This window comes from Euprymna scolopes, chromosome 32, assembly GCF_053919585.1.
Source record: "Euprymna scolopes isolate OS-2025 chromosome 32, ASM5391958v1, whole genome shotgun sequence".
Lineage (NCBI taxonomy): Eukaryota > Metazoa > Mollusca > Cephalopoda > Sepiida > Sepiolidae > Euprymna > Euprymna scolopes.
In genome coordinates this window covers 67,743,032-67,759,814 of record NC_136513.1, presented here as the reverse complement: position 1 = coordinate 67,759,814, position 16,783 = coordinate 67,743,032, and the positions used below count along the sequence as shown (strand labels likewise).

Genomic DNA, 16,783 nt, shown 5'->3' with positions numbered 1-16,783 from the left:
GTTTTGCAAAAAACTATGCGGGGACCCTCCCCTTCTTGCTGTCTTGTGTTGTGGAATCTATGTCTATGCCTCTCTTGATACTCGGCACTGTCAAGACATAGCAGATTAAAGACAACCGATACTACTCAGCAGATCGAGGAGACCATACGAGCATCAATCACAGCAACATATACACATGACCTCAAATTTAAAGCTATAACCTGGGATAGAATCGTGGCAGCTGCAGCCACTGACGAGGAATGCCGAACATTAGCGATATATATATATATACGAGATGGGTTCCTGAAGTCACGACACAAACTGCCACTGAAAATCCTGCAATTTTGTGTGATGGCATGCCAATTATATTGTTTGGAAGGGATACCCATAAAAGAAGATAAAATTCTAATACCAAAGCAGCTTAGAGCGGAAGTACTAGAGGCACTGCACTCTGCCCATCAAAGGGTGAATGGGATGTTAGCTAATGCTAGACAAAGATTATTTTGGCCCGATTTCAACACTAGTATCCGACAAATAAGGGCACAATATTGAAAATGCAATTCAATCGCCTTATCTCAACCGAGAGACCCACTAATGCCACTCTCAAATTCAGTATTCTCATTCCAAAAGATTGTTTTGGGACTACTGGATATGAATGAGAAGAGTTACTTGGTATATGCAGACTGGTACACTGGCTGGATTGAAGTTGTCCCGCTGCAGCAGAATGCGATGCATTGAGGGGTTTATATATGGTGCACTGAAGGAGATATCATTCGATGGAGGGCCACCTTTCAACTTGTTGGAGTATAAATCATTCCTAGGAAACTGGGTCGTAAAGAAGAGACATGTATCATCCGCACATTATCTCCAAAATAATCGGCAAGCCGAACTGGCCATAAAAACAGCCAAAAAATGCTCATGGATTGCATGGATGGCTATGGCCACCGACGCCATGATCAGGCAGCACAGGCGATGATGACACATAGGAACTTGCCTCACCAGGACCTCAGATTATCACCAGCCGAAATGTTATATGGTCAAACCATAAGGGTTCACCTCCCTATACTTTGCAAGAAGCACCAAATTCACGATCAGTCGACAGAAACCAAATAATTAAGGGAAAGGGCGATGGCAAAAAGGCATGTGCTGAACAAAAAACAGTACAACATTCACAGCTGTCCACTCCAACAGCTTCAAGTTGGCGAATTCGTTCAGATGCCATAACCACAACGATTGACAAAAATGGGGAGAGTTGTCGAGACTATTGGTTATGGACAACTATGGTTGGATGGAAATGGAAGAATGATGTAGTGATGGCAGACGACACATCTGATGCTGATATGGAGGTGGATAACAAAGACCCGATCAGGCACAAACCAACGAGTCTGATCCCACAACACAGCATGAGAGTAACACGACCACCAAGACCATTGTCCCCATAAATGCGAGGATCAACTCACAACTAGACGGAACTTTCCCAACAAGTGACCACAAAACAGAGGTTGGAGGCATGTAGAGAATGGGAACGACTGATGAGACAGGTCAGAAAAAAGTGGAACACCAGTCATCATGCGGTGTTATAAATTCAGCACTAGTCTCGGACTCGGTAGACTTTGAAGTTCATTTTACATAAATTAATTTTTCTTGCATGCAGCACCTGGTCTTCTCCAATTGTCATTTAGTATTGTCCAGACTCAACATTGCTTGAGTAATAGATTTAAGAAATAAATAAAACTCTTAAACCTATAATTGAACTTTTTTCAATTCTCTACAACAGAATACCTTTACTAAGGATATATGAAAAGATATGACTGACCCATTTAAAATAATGGTTATAGTATTCAGTAATGGGCTAGGAGACCAGGGTTTTAATCTTCGGTAAACTCAAAAAATGGTACTTGCTCCCCTCTTGTTAAACATTCAGCTTTATATAGGTGAGGGTTAAAAGTAAGTATAGTAATCCTGGAAAAGAATGTGTCTTCCCTTATATTTCAGTGTTGATGATTTGATGCAATGCCTCCGTTTAGTCTCGAAAGACAAAGGATACCCTTGTAGGGACAGCTGCACATATAATTGTGAGGCAATGGTTGCGCAATCACTAACCACACCTCTCCTGAATCCGCACTGCTTGAGTCCAGTGGCAAGGAGAAGTGCTAAATGACTGGAAACAATGCCGAGATAAGCGGAGAGCACATACAGCACCTGGAAATCCCAAATGGTCACCCATTTAGTACTGACCAGGTTCAACGTTGCTTAACTGCGGTGATCAAGCGGGAACCGGTGTGTCAACGTGATTATGCCGTATTCCAGTGTAGTAACTAATGAAAGTGGAGATTTCAAATCACCCACTTATAATCGAAAATTCTGCTTCCCCCTGTAGATTCAACGCTACACCATGTTTCATGCTTATAATAATCAATTGACAATTTCCACTTCAGTAAAAAAAAAATTTTTTTTTAAATTTAATTGCTAATTTCTGAATATCTTAATATTATGTTTACATATTTGTTTAATAAAAATAATGCATTTGAATGTTTTTTTATCTATTTACATTCTCCGTCGGCTTTTATTGGCTTTCTAACAAATATGTATTTATTTATCAAATACTTTTTTTTTTACCAAATTTGTATGAGAACAGTCATAGGGAGGAGAGTTTTACAGTTTGATGGCCTCTTCTCAACCTTTTATAAATCCGGGATCAATGTTTTTTCAAGACCTCTAAGTTTTCAACCAAGGTCAACAGTCATCATTTAGCCAAGTCGGTCAGTTAAGTTTTCAAGTGTCCAATATCTGTTCAAGTTAATTCTTTTATAACTGGTACATTTCATGCGACAGCAGACATCTTTGTCGAACCTCAACTCGGGTACAGAATCATTCCCCTACTGTGCCCTGTGCGAACAGACTGGTAACCTTTGCTTAGTCCCTTGATAGTGTGCATTAATTTATAACCTATGTTGAATTTGTTCATGAGTGCTCACAGAGCATCATGCCATGCTCTATCAAAGACCTTAAAATCAGTGAGGATATGGAAGATGTCTTGTTGATGCTGGCTGTATTTCTTGCAAAACCCTCAGGTGGAATATCTGTTCTATGGTGTTTCTATTTGGGTAGAAACTGGCCTGCTCTTTAGCAATAATCTCTTCTGTCTGCAAGGCATAGACACTGACTGGAGACCTACAAAGGAGGATCCAAGCAGTAGAAATGAGATACATCAGAAAACATTTTGGCATCTCATACAAGGATCATGTCATCAACCATGAAGTTCGCAGAAAGGTCACTCAACAAGTGCATCACTATGAAGACCTACTAACCATAGTGAAAAAGAGGAAACTCTGATGGTATGGATATGTAGCACACTTGGAAGGACTTATAAAGACTATCCTGCAAGGAAAAGTTCAAGAGAAAAGAAAAGGGCAGACAGAAGAGGTGGGCCGACAATATTGTTGATTTGATAGGGGAAAACTTCGATGTTATAAAGGCATTTGCCCACAACCACACCAAGGGGAATCGATTGGTCTGCCATTCATCCACCATGCAGCACCCCTACGACCAGGATGGTTTACTGGATCAGTAACAGTGACATTTGATAGAGATATCTGACTAGAATGAATCCCACACCATCCCCTATAATGAACTATCAGTTGATTCAGGGCTGCCTAATGGTTATTTACATAATGTCCATTCCCCAATCTGTTTGATGAATGAGGGATGGTTACTTCACATCACATGTTCATTTATATGATTTTTTTCAGTTATTTACATCCTCCAGCGACTTTGGTTTCCTAAAAAAACACATATCCTTTACTTATCAAATACATATCGTTTACTTATCAAATGCATATCGTTTACTTATCAAATGCATATCGTTTACTTATCAAATGCATATCGTTTACTTATCAAATGCATATCGTTTACTTATCAAATGCATATCGTTTACTTATCAAATGCATATCGTTTACTTATCAAATGCATATCGTTTACTTATCAAATGCATATCGTTTACTTATCAAATGCATATCGTTTACTTATCAAATGCATATCGTTTACTTATCAAATGCATATCGTTTACTTATCAAATGCATATCGTTTACTTATCAAACGCATATCGTTTACTTATCAAACGCATATCGTTTACTTATCAAACGCATATCGTTTACTTATCAAACACATAGCTTTTTATTTACTAAATGTTTCCTTAGTGTATTTATATGTTGTATTTAATCATATTTGAATATGGTGAAAATATTACACCAAGAAACTAACCTTTCAATAAGTTCACATTTTTCACAATCATTTTCCCATTATTATGCCATTATCAAATCCATTTCCATAAAGGATTGTTTTTTTGTTTTTTTTTCTTTCAGAGTCTGAATTATGATCTCACGAAAAACTACCTTGATCTTATCGTAACTTATGTCTGCATAATGGTGGTTGTGTCTAAAGTAGAAGACCGCAAAACTGTTCTTGGTGTCTTCCACCTCGGATATGAATATCAACATGGCAGTGGGTGAGTTCTTCTTCTTTCATGCAACTCTCCGTTTTCTTTATTTTGATTTATTAAAATTTATTAAAAATCTCATAGCTGTTTGGCAATGAAACAAATGCAGTAATTGTTACATTATACCACAATAATACCATTTTTATTAAGATAAATGTTCCCATTTTTTAAATAATTTAAATGCAAGAAGTTGATGTTTGCTTGAAGTGACTAATTTGTGATACTAACCTTATATGTAAAGAGAAAGAGAAAGTTATAAAAACAGTCTTCCACTTTTTATTCTCATAGGGAATTGTTGACAACATAAAATTTATAATAAAAAAATGGAGATGAAATGTATACATATATAATTTATTTGCAATAAATTTTAATAACTTATTACTTAGATCTACTTGCATAGTAAGTACTGTTGAAGTGATTACTAAAAATTGATACATAAAATATATCTTATAACATTTTACATAAAATAATAATGCGTGAAATAATACATAGATAATGTATAGAAGGCAATTACAATGCAGGAATCTATCAGATGGAATCTGGAAAGAAAACAAGAGAAGAATGAAAATAATTTTTTATATTTTTCTCTTTGTTTTTCTTTATTTTATTATAAATTTTACGTGCCTTCAATGTTACTTGATGGTGGAGTCTGTATAACATATTTCAGGGAAAAAAATCCCTTCATCAGATGTATGTTCAATTCTGATCTTAAAACGTTCAAACATTTTAAACATTACAAAAATTAACTTGTGTGTTTTTTTTTTGTTTTGTTTTTTTAAAGTCTAAATGCATTGTTATTCATAACTTGTTTTCATTAATTTAACACGTCTGTTCCACATTTGAATTTCAAATCTGTGTTCATGTTATAGAGAACCAGCATTCCCTCGTCTTGGCCAGATGATCATAGATTATGATCCTCCCATGAAGAAACTAGCTGAAGAGTTTGTACCACATTCCAGGGTAAAATATTTATTTAAAAATTTTTTTTTTTACATGTAAATGACAAACTAGTTTAATCTAATTTTTCCAATGTCCCAAGTTAATAATGTTATGCTGAAGAATTTCTTATTCAAATTATCTTTTTTTTCTGTGTAGCATTAATCACCCTAGAACCATTCTCCTCTTATCAATCAGTCTCCTCCTTCCTCAAATGTTTTGATATGTCATTGAAAAATGTCACTATATCTTTAAAGATGCTATATAATTTTTAAATAGTTTACTAAAATCTAGTAAATTCTCTTCTATGATTTTCAATTAAATTCTAATGATGCTCGTCTGATAAAAAAAGCCAAGTGCATAAAATACAACATACAACACAGGTGTGAGTTCTCCACTTTTCATTTTTTTTTGAAAACAAAAAAAATTGTCTTTCTACTTAAATTGCTAGTCTGCTTTTTTGGTCAAAATCCTCTTTTTTTTAATAAAGAGTTGATTTCTCTTAAATCACTAGAGCCTTACCTCCTTATTTTTTCTCTGCTATTTGACCCAAAAACAGCTCTTAATTTTGGTATAGTTTTGTTTTCAATTGTATTTCCAAACAGAGAGATATACACATAATCTAGTTGATGAAACGATTGTTAGCTAAGTTCATTTTATTAAAATGAAAGATGTTTGATAAATTGAAATGAATTATATTCAATTGTTTTTTTAATTTTAGATTCTACTGCCCGCATTGCTGTCTCTCCATGTGATCTATCCACGCCGAAATCTTCCTGCTGATCAAATGAGATCAGCTCAGATTCTGAGCCTCCTTTCAGAACCTTCTAAATTGATGAGTGTGCCAAATACAGAAATAGTAAGTGCTTTTTTTTTGTTCACACACGAGATATGGATGTAATATATGGTTAAGCTTAATTCAGGATGCGACTATTACTGAACACCACAAGGTGCTCCTCATGACCTTGTGGCATTCAATACTGTCTACTGATTGGACTAGTGAACTCACAATGAGGAGCCATCAGTTCAAGGAGATAAGCTAGGTCATTATTGCAGTTAATTATTACCTATATATAAAGTAAAGTTGTCTGTATGCGTATTGCAACATCATAGTTAAATGGATAAAAACATCAGATCGAAGTCAGAACTTTTTATAAAACTCATTCAAAATTAAAAGTCTCTAAAAACATGTAAAACAAATGTTCTAACATTTTTAGTGTTTACTTTCAAGTTTAATATTTCCTATTATTAACCAACTAAACAACATGTTTATCATTATCTGAACTTTTTTCGCAAATAGTAAGAAAAAAACAACTTTTTTTTATACTTTTACATTAATAAGAATTTTTTATTTTATATTTATGTTTCTTTTAGACAATTAAACTATTTTAGATCTATATGGAGAGGTAAAACAGATTTTTTCATTTTGTATTCTTATGTCAAACTTACGAACACAGTTTAAGTAGATTAAAAGAGAAAATATGTTAATTTAATTAGTGTAGTAAATAATGGGAAATCAACGATTCCCCCACTATCAAACAATGCTGAGGTTGTTTGCACAGCAACCAAGAAGGCTAACCTTCTTGCCCGACATGATACCTCCAAATCCACTTTGGATCTAGCAAACCACTCACTCCCAGATTTTCCTTTGCAGACAAAAATCACACTTCTCCAGTTCCTGATATCATAAAAAACCTGAATCCTTGTGCCTATTTTACAAGTATTTTAATGGAAGGTGCTCTAACTCCAAACTCTTGTACCCCCTTTATGTAACTATCCCGACTAACCCAACAAGCAGTAAAATCTCACCCCTACACTGTAGAGATCCCTAGATGCCAGACTGCCTTCTACTCAAATAGTTTCTTCCTTCAAACTGCTAGACTTTGGAATTCTCTTCTGGATCCTTCTTCTCTGACTGTACTGACATGCAGAAATTCAAGTGTAATGTGAACAGACATCTTGTTGCTCAACTTTGTACATTCCTGCAAATTTTGTCCCAGATAGTAGCCCTTACATCCAAGTGGCACTGTGCCTTGTTTGGGTTGAAAAAGCAATAACATAAATGGATGACTGTGGCAAATAAAGCAATCATTCTCAGTTCCAATGTTTTATGTCATTTTTTTTCAGGGTTCAAATCTCACACTAAACAATCGGTTTCTTTTTACTATTAAAATTATAAATAAAATATCTCAAATATTTCAACAATTAACAAAATGGACTGAAGTACCGAGTGTGATAAGTTCAGATCCAGTTCATTTGACAGAAACGCTTTTCATTAAAACTCACACTCTATCTTCTGTCTAATCTGCTGAAGAAGAGGTAAATACAACAATTATCTTTTTTATAAAAAAATGCCAATGTTTTCTTATTATTTGTAAATTTAAATTTCTGAATTTTTGAGATGAGGATTGGGTTATTCATAGTATTTGGATTCTTTGGACTGTTGTTCTCATTTTGAGTGTCATTTTCACAATGTTTCGGTTGATATAACCTCCAACTTTCTTCAGGTGTATCTTGTCAAACTCAGGAAAATCTTTCTGTCAAACTCGTTGATCTTTCTAGAATTTTGAATGGAAGCATTTGTTTCATGCTCTCATTTAATCAACTATAATTGCATAGAGATCCTAAGTCATTGGAAATTTTCAGTTGCCCACATCGAGGGTTGAACCTTCAATCTTCATATGAATGTTATTTTTGCAACAACTTTTTTCTAAGTACTCTAACCACTGTGCCATGCATCTTTTTACATTAATTGTAGGATGAAAGAAATTGTGAAATGTCCACACAATTATGCATTAATAACACATTATTCCATTGTTTAGAAAGACTGAAATAATTTAATACAATGTTTTGTAAGTGACAAATTGTGGTCAATTATGAGTCTTTTGCACATAGAATATATCTTGGATTATAGCTTAAAATAAACTTAAACAATTTAGATTTATTTGACCTGATCTCTTTTATCTTTAAGAATAGTCATTAATTTTTATTTTTTAATTGATTACATTTTCTCATTTAAATGTTATACTTAAACATATTTCTAATAACAATCTCTATTATATGCGTTTGTGTCCACACAGCTTTTTGAAACTTTATTAATAAAATAACATCTGATGATTTTTATGTTATCAAACAAATGTAAAAACAATTTTTTCTTGATCTTTCAGATCCAATGTGAATACCTTTCTCAGGATACAATGGAAAGATGGATCATATGTAAGTCATATTTCCTTTTCATCCTCTGCTGTAAGAATCAGGCCTGTCAGAGTTCATTGCTTTATGAGTTAGTGTAACCTGTATGAATTTTGAGTCAATTGCATATTTATATTACTGATTTCGCAGCCTTATTTTTCTTGTTTGTTTTTATATCATATATCAACTTTTGTTGATTGAATTCTTTGGATTTCATCAGACAAAAAAAAGATGTTGAATTCACAGAACTGTTAAAAACATATTTAATTTAAAATGAAAATGTTAAAAATAATCTTGTATAAAATCACCAGTGAAAGATTTTTTTCTGACTAAAAAATGGAATTTCACTTTTTGGGAGAAGAGGAAGTGGCAAGGGTGGTGGGAGGGTTTTCTTTTTAGTGAATGGAAGTTAATCATGGAGGGAAAGTGAATTATGAGGAGAGAAAGTATAAAACTAAAAAGAAAATTAGATGAATTTGTTTTGTTAACTTGACGAAACCAGCTGAGAATTCGAGAGAAAATGAAGTATAGGAAAGGATGTGTGTGATGCAAAGGGAGATTTGAAACTAAGGACTCATAAAAGAGATCTCCAAGAGACAAAAATATTGATTCTAACAACTAAATGCTTTTCTTTTCCTCTTCCTCCTTCACATTGCTGCAAAACTTTGTTTTTTCTTAGCAAACTACATGTTCTTAACAGGGGGAAAAATACCTCACTTCTACACTCAATTGGTACTGTAATGCAATAATTGCAGTTTTTACTATTGCAATCTAGTGAAACAATCACAAATGAATTTTATTTTTAAATTTTGAACTTGTACTTTCAAATTTGTCAGTGTTTTGCTTAGTTGTGTTAAATAGTAAGGAACCTGTTTTGTTGTAGGATAGCGTGGGACTTCATACTAGACAAGCATTAATAATATAACATGTATAACTCTGTTCCGTCTGCCTGCTTCCCTCCGGACTACAACTTGGATGTCTTCAAGTCTAATGTTAACAAATTCCTAATGAACCGCCCCCTTAAGTAAACACTTCATCAAATCTCCTCACTAACATAATGTACTTGCAATAACCCTTATCCCTGAGTGGCTTCCGGGCCTTGATAAGTGGTGATCTCTGTGTAAAAAAAAAAAAAAAAAAAAAAAAAAAAAAAAATGGGTATTACTGCACCATTTTGACAGCGGTTAAATTCAGAAGTGTCCCTTTCTCTTTTAAACTGGTTAAATAAAGTATAACCCAGTTTATTATATTTTCTATAGGTGTATTTGTGCAAAAGTTTCAGACTTAAGTGCATTTTGAATGTTTAATAATTTCAGATTCAACTTTAATAATGATTACATCATTTACACCTTCATGACCCTATTTTTAATTAAAATGGAGTTAATCTATTGGCAAGTTTATTGACAATATTATCTCAATTCTTATACTATTTTAACTTATCGAGCTGTGTATTTTTTGATGAAAAACATTTTATTTCAATCTGATTGTAAAATGATATGACATTGAAAATTGTTTACACTTTTTGCAAAAATAACCTTTTTATTTGGTAACAACTTTGTCATAAAAAATCCTTTAAAATTTTGTTTCCCCTTTCTTTAATAGTTGGTTTGATGCTTTGCTACCAACGTCTTTCGGAGCCCCAGGCATGGGATTTGTGGAAAACTGCTCTCCAGTCTGGTTACATTGTACAATTGTGCAGAGATGAGGTCCTTCACATCCATAGTTATATTGCAGCTTTTTTTGATAGCCTGAAAGGGTCAGTTGATTTTACATCTTGTGTGTGATTAGCATCTTTCAACTTTATCATTTGTCTTTAATTACATTTCTCTAAATCTCTCAGGCCTATTAGTTTTTTAATATTGTTCTGATGTGTTTTCATGTTAACTTCTTTTCTTATTCCAGTCAACATATACAACATAAAAGAGTAACAGAAGTAAAAGATTTCCAACAGCATGCTCTTCAGACTTCGTAAGTATTTTTTTACTTGATATGGCATATAAAAATATTTGTAACTCTGCCATCAAGATTTTTTTATTTTAAAAGTTTTACTATTTGCAAAAGTTTTACTAATGGCAAAAGTTTTACTAATAGCTTTTTTTTTTTTTTTTTTTTACAAGCATGTTTTGTTATATGCATATTTTTAATTTTAAAAAAATTTATTTATGAAACGTGGTAATTTATAAAATAAATTTTTACAAACTTTAGTTTTATTTACTAAACTATTTAAACAAAATGTATAAACTAAACAAATAAAAAAAACAATGTTATAAAGAGATGGTGCCACACAATTTGAAAATGGTATTTTCCGAATGTCTTTCATGCTAGAATGATAGAGATTCAAATGATATCTTCTACAAAAATTATTTTGAAAATATTAATGGTGTTTGTTTACATCGGTGATCTTTTAAACCAACGCATTTCAGGTGAAAACCTTACAAATTCCAAATATTACAAAAAATGATCCAGAAAATCAGGAGTCTCCAAACTATGACCTGCGGAAGTCTTTAATCCATCCCACGGAGCTCTTATAGATAACAAAATATAACCGGAAATATTTTTTAAATGGAAATGTGTAAAAATAGTTTAATGGTTTTTCTTTTGTTCTGAAAATAATTTAAAAAATGAGATTTTTGGAGAACTAGTTTTATTAAAAAGCAAACTTAATGAGCAAAAGAGTATAAAACACCTTCAGGTAATTCTTTTATTTTGACCCAAGTAGTTCTAAAAAGTCAGCAATATGGGCGTCTGTTCAAAAATTTTGGTGACCCCTGCAGTAAATGATAAAAAATCTGCTATAATTATATTCCCAGATATTTTGTTTACAGATGGTGGACCCTTAATTCAAGTCAAGGGTTATCTCTCTTGTTTACCATACTGAATTGGTTGCACAATTCTTCCACATTAAAATGCATGATAAAACTTGATAATTCAATAAATTCCTTTTTTTTACTTGTAATTATTTTTCTACTGAATCATTTTTTTTTCTGAATTTATATTAATTTCACCATAACATATAAGTATGTAATGTTTTCACCTGAAATGTGTTGGTTTTAAAGACCACTTATGTAAAACAGCATCATATTACTTTAGTGTTGTTAATGTTTTACATAGTTTGTTTTAAATATTGTATTGTATTAAAAACTTATTTTTTAGATATTGGATTTTTTCACTATAGAAATCTTCAATTATCATAAGCAAGAAAAATAGAAATCACAAGTTAAAAAAAAAAATTTAGATAAAATGTTTCATCCTTTTTTTTTATTACAAAGGAATAAGGTTTGGAATGTGTATTGATAGGTGGCTTTTAATGACTCATTAACTCTATATGGTAATATCGCATTATGGCTGGGGACATATCAAGGTCTTGGACGGGGTTATTGCAATGTATTAGTAATGTCCAAACAGTCTGATCATGGCACAGGCGTTCATAGCTGTCTGTTATCAGCTAGTCTACGTTTTGTTGTCTTAACAGCTAATTCTGTGTGACCGTTGGTTTCAATGTAATAGGTTGATGAGATACATTTCTGTATACCCCAGTTTCTCAAAAAGAAGCCTTACTCCTGGAACTCAAACAGTGGTCCTCTGTCTAAACAGATTTCTTCACATGCATCATAAGTACAGAACCAAGTTCTCAAGCTTTGCACATAGTTTTGTTCATCCCTAACGTCATTAGGGCCACTTCCACCCATCCAGTATATCAATCAGCGTACATCATAAACTTCCTACCCTGTATATCGACAAAGCCAACCACCATTTGTTGGAATGGAAATTTCCAGCGTTCTCTGGGCTGAAATAGTGCAATCATGTTGCAAGTGTTGCATTGAGATATGGTTTGCCTGTTAGCATCAAAACCCAGCCAGAACAATCGTTGTGCTGCATTCACCAACATACTATTTATGCGTTAATGTGCAGAGTGAAGGGATTCCAATTCCAATGCATGAAGTTGTTGAGGTATCAAGATTTTGTTGTTTTTCATAATAACTCCTTCCAGGCAATATAATTTTTGTGCATTCACCAGAAAACTCGGACCCTGTGTAGGAGCTTGTTGCATGACTGGGGGAAGCCATTTTGAATTAGATCTCTTAAAGTTTTGCATTCTTCATCTATGGCTGCCATGGTCACAATCCTTTTCATGCAATAGCCTTCAATTTAGGATCACTTTCGTCCATTGATGTGAAGGTCGTTTTTACTGCAGTGTCGATCATTTGGTCATGGTTTTTTGGTTAGGTACCTGCTGGGTGTCGCTGTCAGTGGGGCATTAGAATATGCCGACTGCCCCCCTGCAGAGGGTAAAAGTCCCTCAATGGGGCTACTTGTTGGCCGTGGGTGGCAACCCGTGATGCCTAGAAAAAGGATCCTGGTGGCTGAGCAACTGATGCCTCGGGGGAAAATAAAGGTATTGGTTGCAACACTCCACTTTGGCCTTGTACTAGGCTAGACGAGCGGTCGAGAGGCCTGGTCCAATCAATCGGCTAGTCATGTCAAGCCCTAACACTTACGCTGAAAATGTCAACTATAACATTTAAAAAAATAAATAAACAAATTTAATCTCAAGATAATACAACATCTTATTACTACAAACATAGATAAACCAGGTAAGTGTTAAAAGGCGATGGCAAGGGTTAATCAATTGTTGAGAAAAAACCACACAACTGCTCTCTAAATGATGGAACAAACTTAACCAATTGAGTATATCTTTTTTGTATCCCTGGGATGAAAGGGCGAATGGGTTTCCCCCCCTAACATCTCCCAATTTCGGACTCCGAGGAGGGTGGGGAGCAAAAGAGATGAAAATCTAAAAAAACTTCTATGGATATAATAAACCCAAACAAAAAACCCAAAAACCAAAAAAATAAAACAAAATCGAAAAGAACCCACTCTGAGGTAACCAGCTCAGACAGTGAGCAAGAATATAACTATGAAATCTATATATCTATAAAAGTGAACGTGTCTGTCTGTCTGTGTACATTTCCCTACGCAATAACTGTCAATTTTTAGTCTATAGACTCGAAATTTGAAATACCGGGTACTGAGATTTGGGAAAATCGATGTGACGGGTGTCAGCCAGAAATTTGGCTGTTAAGGGGTCAAATTTCAACTATTTGACCTTTTAAGAACTCTACCAAACTCCTCCGACAATTTTGGGTCTACGCCCTTGAAATTTTAGATATAGGTTCCGTGGACATGGATCTAACATAATAACTTGATTTGAGGCCAAAACAATAAATTTTCAGGGGTCATAATAGGGGTCAAAGTTTAAAAAATTACCCCCCTTTTTTTTTTTTTTTGCTCAGCATACACCTCTAAACACCCGGGCAACGCCGGGCACCCATGCTAGTAATTGATAAAGAAAAATACCCAAGATTCATAGTAATCGAAACCTTAGAAGGAAAAAAGATCAGCGATCTGTCTCCATTCTTAATTGAAAAAATACTGTCTCAAAACAGCAACACAAAAACAGCAAAAAAAATGAAAAATGGCAATCTACTTGTCACAGTAGACAACTATAAAGACGCAAAAAACATCTTGGAAATTCCATATCTATAAATGCAAAAGTTTTGCCCATGAAAGATTAAACACATCAAAAGGTGTCATAAAAAGCCATGAATTAACCTTGGCTACAGCAGAAGAAAAAGAAAATGCCCTAAGAAAACAGGGAGTAATCGATCATGTTCGAATAAACATAAAAAGGAATGGTCAAACCATACCTACAAAAACCTACGTACTAACATTCAATACACCAAAAATTATCAAAGAAATAAAAATCTGATATACAATAGAAAAAGTAGAACAATATATACCAGCCCCTCTGAGATGTTTCAAGTGTCATAAATATGGACATAACAGAGAAACATGCAAAGGACAGAAAATATGTGGAAAATGTGGCTTAAAAGAACCTAACCACACTGAAAGTGAATGCCCCAACGAAACAAAATGCCCAAATTGCCAAGAAAAACACCCAGCATACTCTAAAATATGCAAAATCTACAAAAAAGAAATAGCTGAAATAAAATACAAACAAAACGTATCCTTTCCTGAAGCAAGGAAAATAGCAAGCTCTCAAGAAAAAATAAACACTTACGCAGACATCACAAAAATTTCAAACCAAACAAACCAAACCCACTACCAAGACCTACTTAAGCTAATCTCCAAACTCAAAAATCTAATTGAAACTTTAAAAACTAACAAAAACGAAAACAAGAAACAAATACCAATATCTTCTAAAACTCAGTCAAATGATCTAAAACAAGTCCCAAAGAGCAAAAAAGAACCCGAACAGCAAAAACCACAAATAAATTGTGAAAGATCCAAATCACGAACACGGACAAAAGCAGAAGATAAAAACACAATATCTGGAAAGATGGAAACAGAACGGGAAAACACAAATCCTCTTTCCAAAAACCAAAATAAACAAAAAACAGAAATAATATTAATCGAAAATGAAAATAAATTTGAATTGATTGAAATCGAGAGTCACAGAAATAAATCTAGCTCCAAAAACGGAACTGACTAGGAGGAGAAAATGGAGACTGAGGAACCAAACAGTTCAAGTAAACACAAAACAAAAACCACTCAAAACACAAACAAACCAATAGAATACTAGATATAAAAACCTAAACAAAAACCAAACAGTTAAAAAAAATAAATAAATAAATAATTTATGCAAATGAATAAAAACATCATACAGTGGAACTGCAGAGGCATAAAACCAAACTACGAAGAAATCAAACATATAATAGCATAATATAACCCCAGCATAATTGGCCTACAGAAAACTCTTCTAAAAGAAACGGACACCATCAACTTCAAAGGATACCACATTTACAACCAAATAAATAGATCACAAACAGATAACCAACCAATAGGAGGCACCTCAATTATAATAAAAAAACAGATACCACATATAAAATTACAACTCCAAACAAACCTACAAACAATAGCAATTAAAGCTACACTCCACCGACCAACAACTATTTGTTCAATCTACATTCCACCTAAACATAAACTAAATAAAACCGAAATTGAAGATCTGATAACACAACTCCCCACACCTTTTATATTAATGGGAGACTTCAACGCCCATAACAAAATGTGGGGATGTGAAAATATTAACCAAACTGGGAAAATCATTGAATCATTACTGGAATCACCCGAAATAGCTATATTTAACGACAAAACACACACATACCTTCGCCCAGGCACAGGAACGACATCAGCTATTGACCTAACCCTGTGCTCCCCCACAATATTTCTGGACTTGCAATGGGAGGTATATAACGACCAGTGCGGCAGCGATCACTTCCCAATTTTTCTCAAAACCCAAGAACCTGCAACAGAAGAAACAAAACCAAAATGGCAAATCTATAAAGCTAACTGGACTGAATTTAACAAACTTTGTACAAACTTAATTAACCAAGAAATAGTTAACCAGATCCTATGTTAGCTTTCACCAATATGCTAAATGAAATAGCAATCAAGATAATCCCAAAATCTTCCACTAAACCACACCCAAAATCAACGCCATGGTTCACAACAGAATGTAAAGAAGCAATAACCAACAGGAAAAAAATACTAAAACATTTCAAACAACATCCTACAAAACCCAACCTCCAAAAATACCTACAAGCACGAGCAAAAGCGCGCTATTTTATAAAAAAAAAAAAAGCAAAAAAGAAACCTGGTAAAACTATATTTCCAAATTGAAAAACACGCCATCAAAAAAACATGGGAAATAATAAGAAAAATAACTGGAAAAAAACTTGGAGCACCAATAAATAATATAAGTACACCAAATGGTAGACAAATTATAGACAAAAAAGAAATAGCAAACCTAATCGCAAATGAATTCAACCAAAACTCATCATCCAACCACTACTCCCCCAAATTCCAAAAGTATAAAGACGATGCAGAAAAAGAAAAACTCAACTTCACATCCAATAACAAAGAATACTATAACATCTCTTTCACTATAACAGAACTAAAAAATGCAATTCATAAAAGTAAAGATACAGTTACCGGTCCAGACGACATCCACTATCAATTTCTAAAACACATGCCAGACACATCTCTCAACATTCTCTTACAGATAATTAACAACATGTGGTGGACTAACAATTTTCCAAAACACTGGCTCAAATCCAATATCATCCCAATTCCTAAAACAGGAAAAGATCACTC

General features: G+C 33.7%; 1 protein-coding gene and 1 pseudogene across 5 annotated transcripts in view; one reads left to right on the top strand and one right to left on the bottom strand.

Moving 5' to 3' along the window:
* The window catches only part of LOC145256407 (membrane-associated protein Hem-like), a 195,507-nt gene that overhangs the window by 71,683 nt on the left and 107,041 nt on the right, over positions 1-16,783 (top strand). For all 5 annotated transcript variants that reach the window (XM_080115273.1, XM_080115271.1, XM_080115272.1 and 2 more), the window contains exons 5-10: positions 4,344-4,486; positions 5,347-5,437; positions 6,135-6,272; positions 8,581-8,629; positions 10,208-10,361; positions 10,508-10,573. In XM_080115273.1, coding sequence (XP_079971399.1) covers positions 4,344-4,486; positions 5,347-5,437; positions 6,135-6,272; positions 8,581-8,629; positions 10,208-10,361; positions 10,508-10,573 — 641 coding nt within the window. The remainder of the gene's footprint in view (positions 1-4,343; positions 4,487-5,346; positions 5,438-6,134; positions 6,273-8,580; positions 8,630-10,207; positions 10,362-10,507; positions 10,574-16,783) is intronic.
* On the bottom strand, positions 2,170-2,286 carry LOC145256555 (5S ribosomal RNA; annotated as a pseudogene).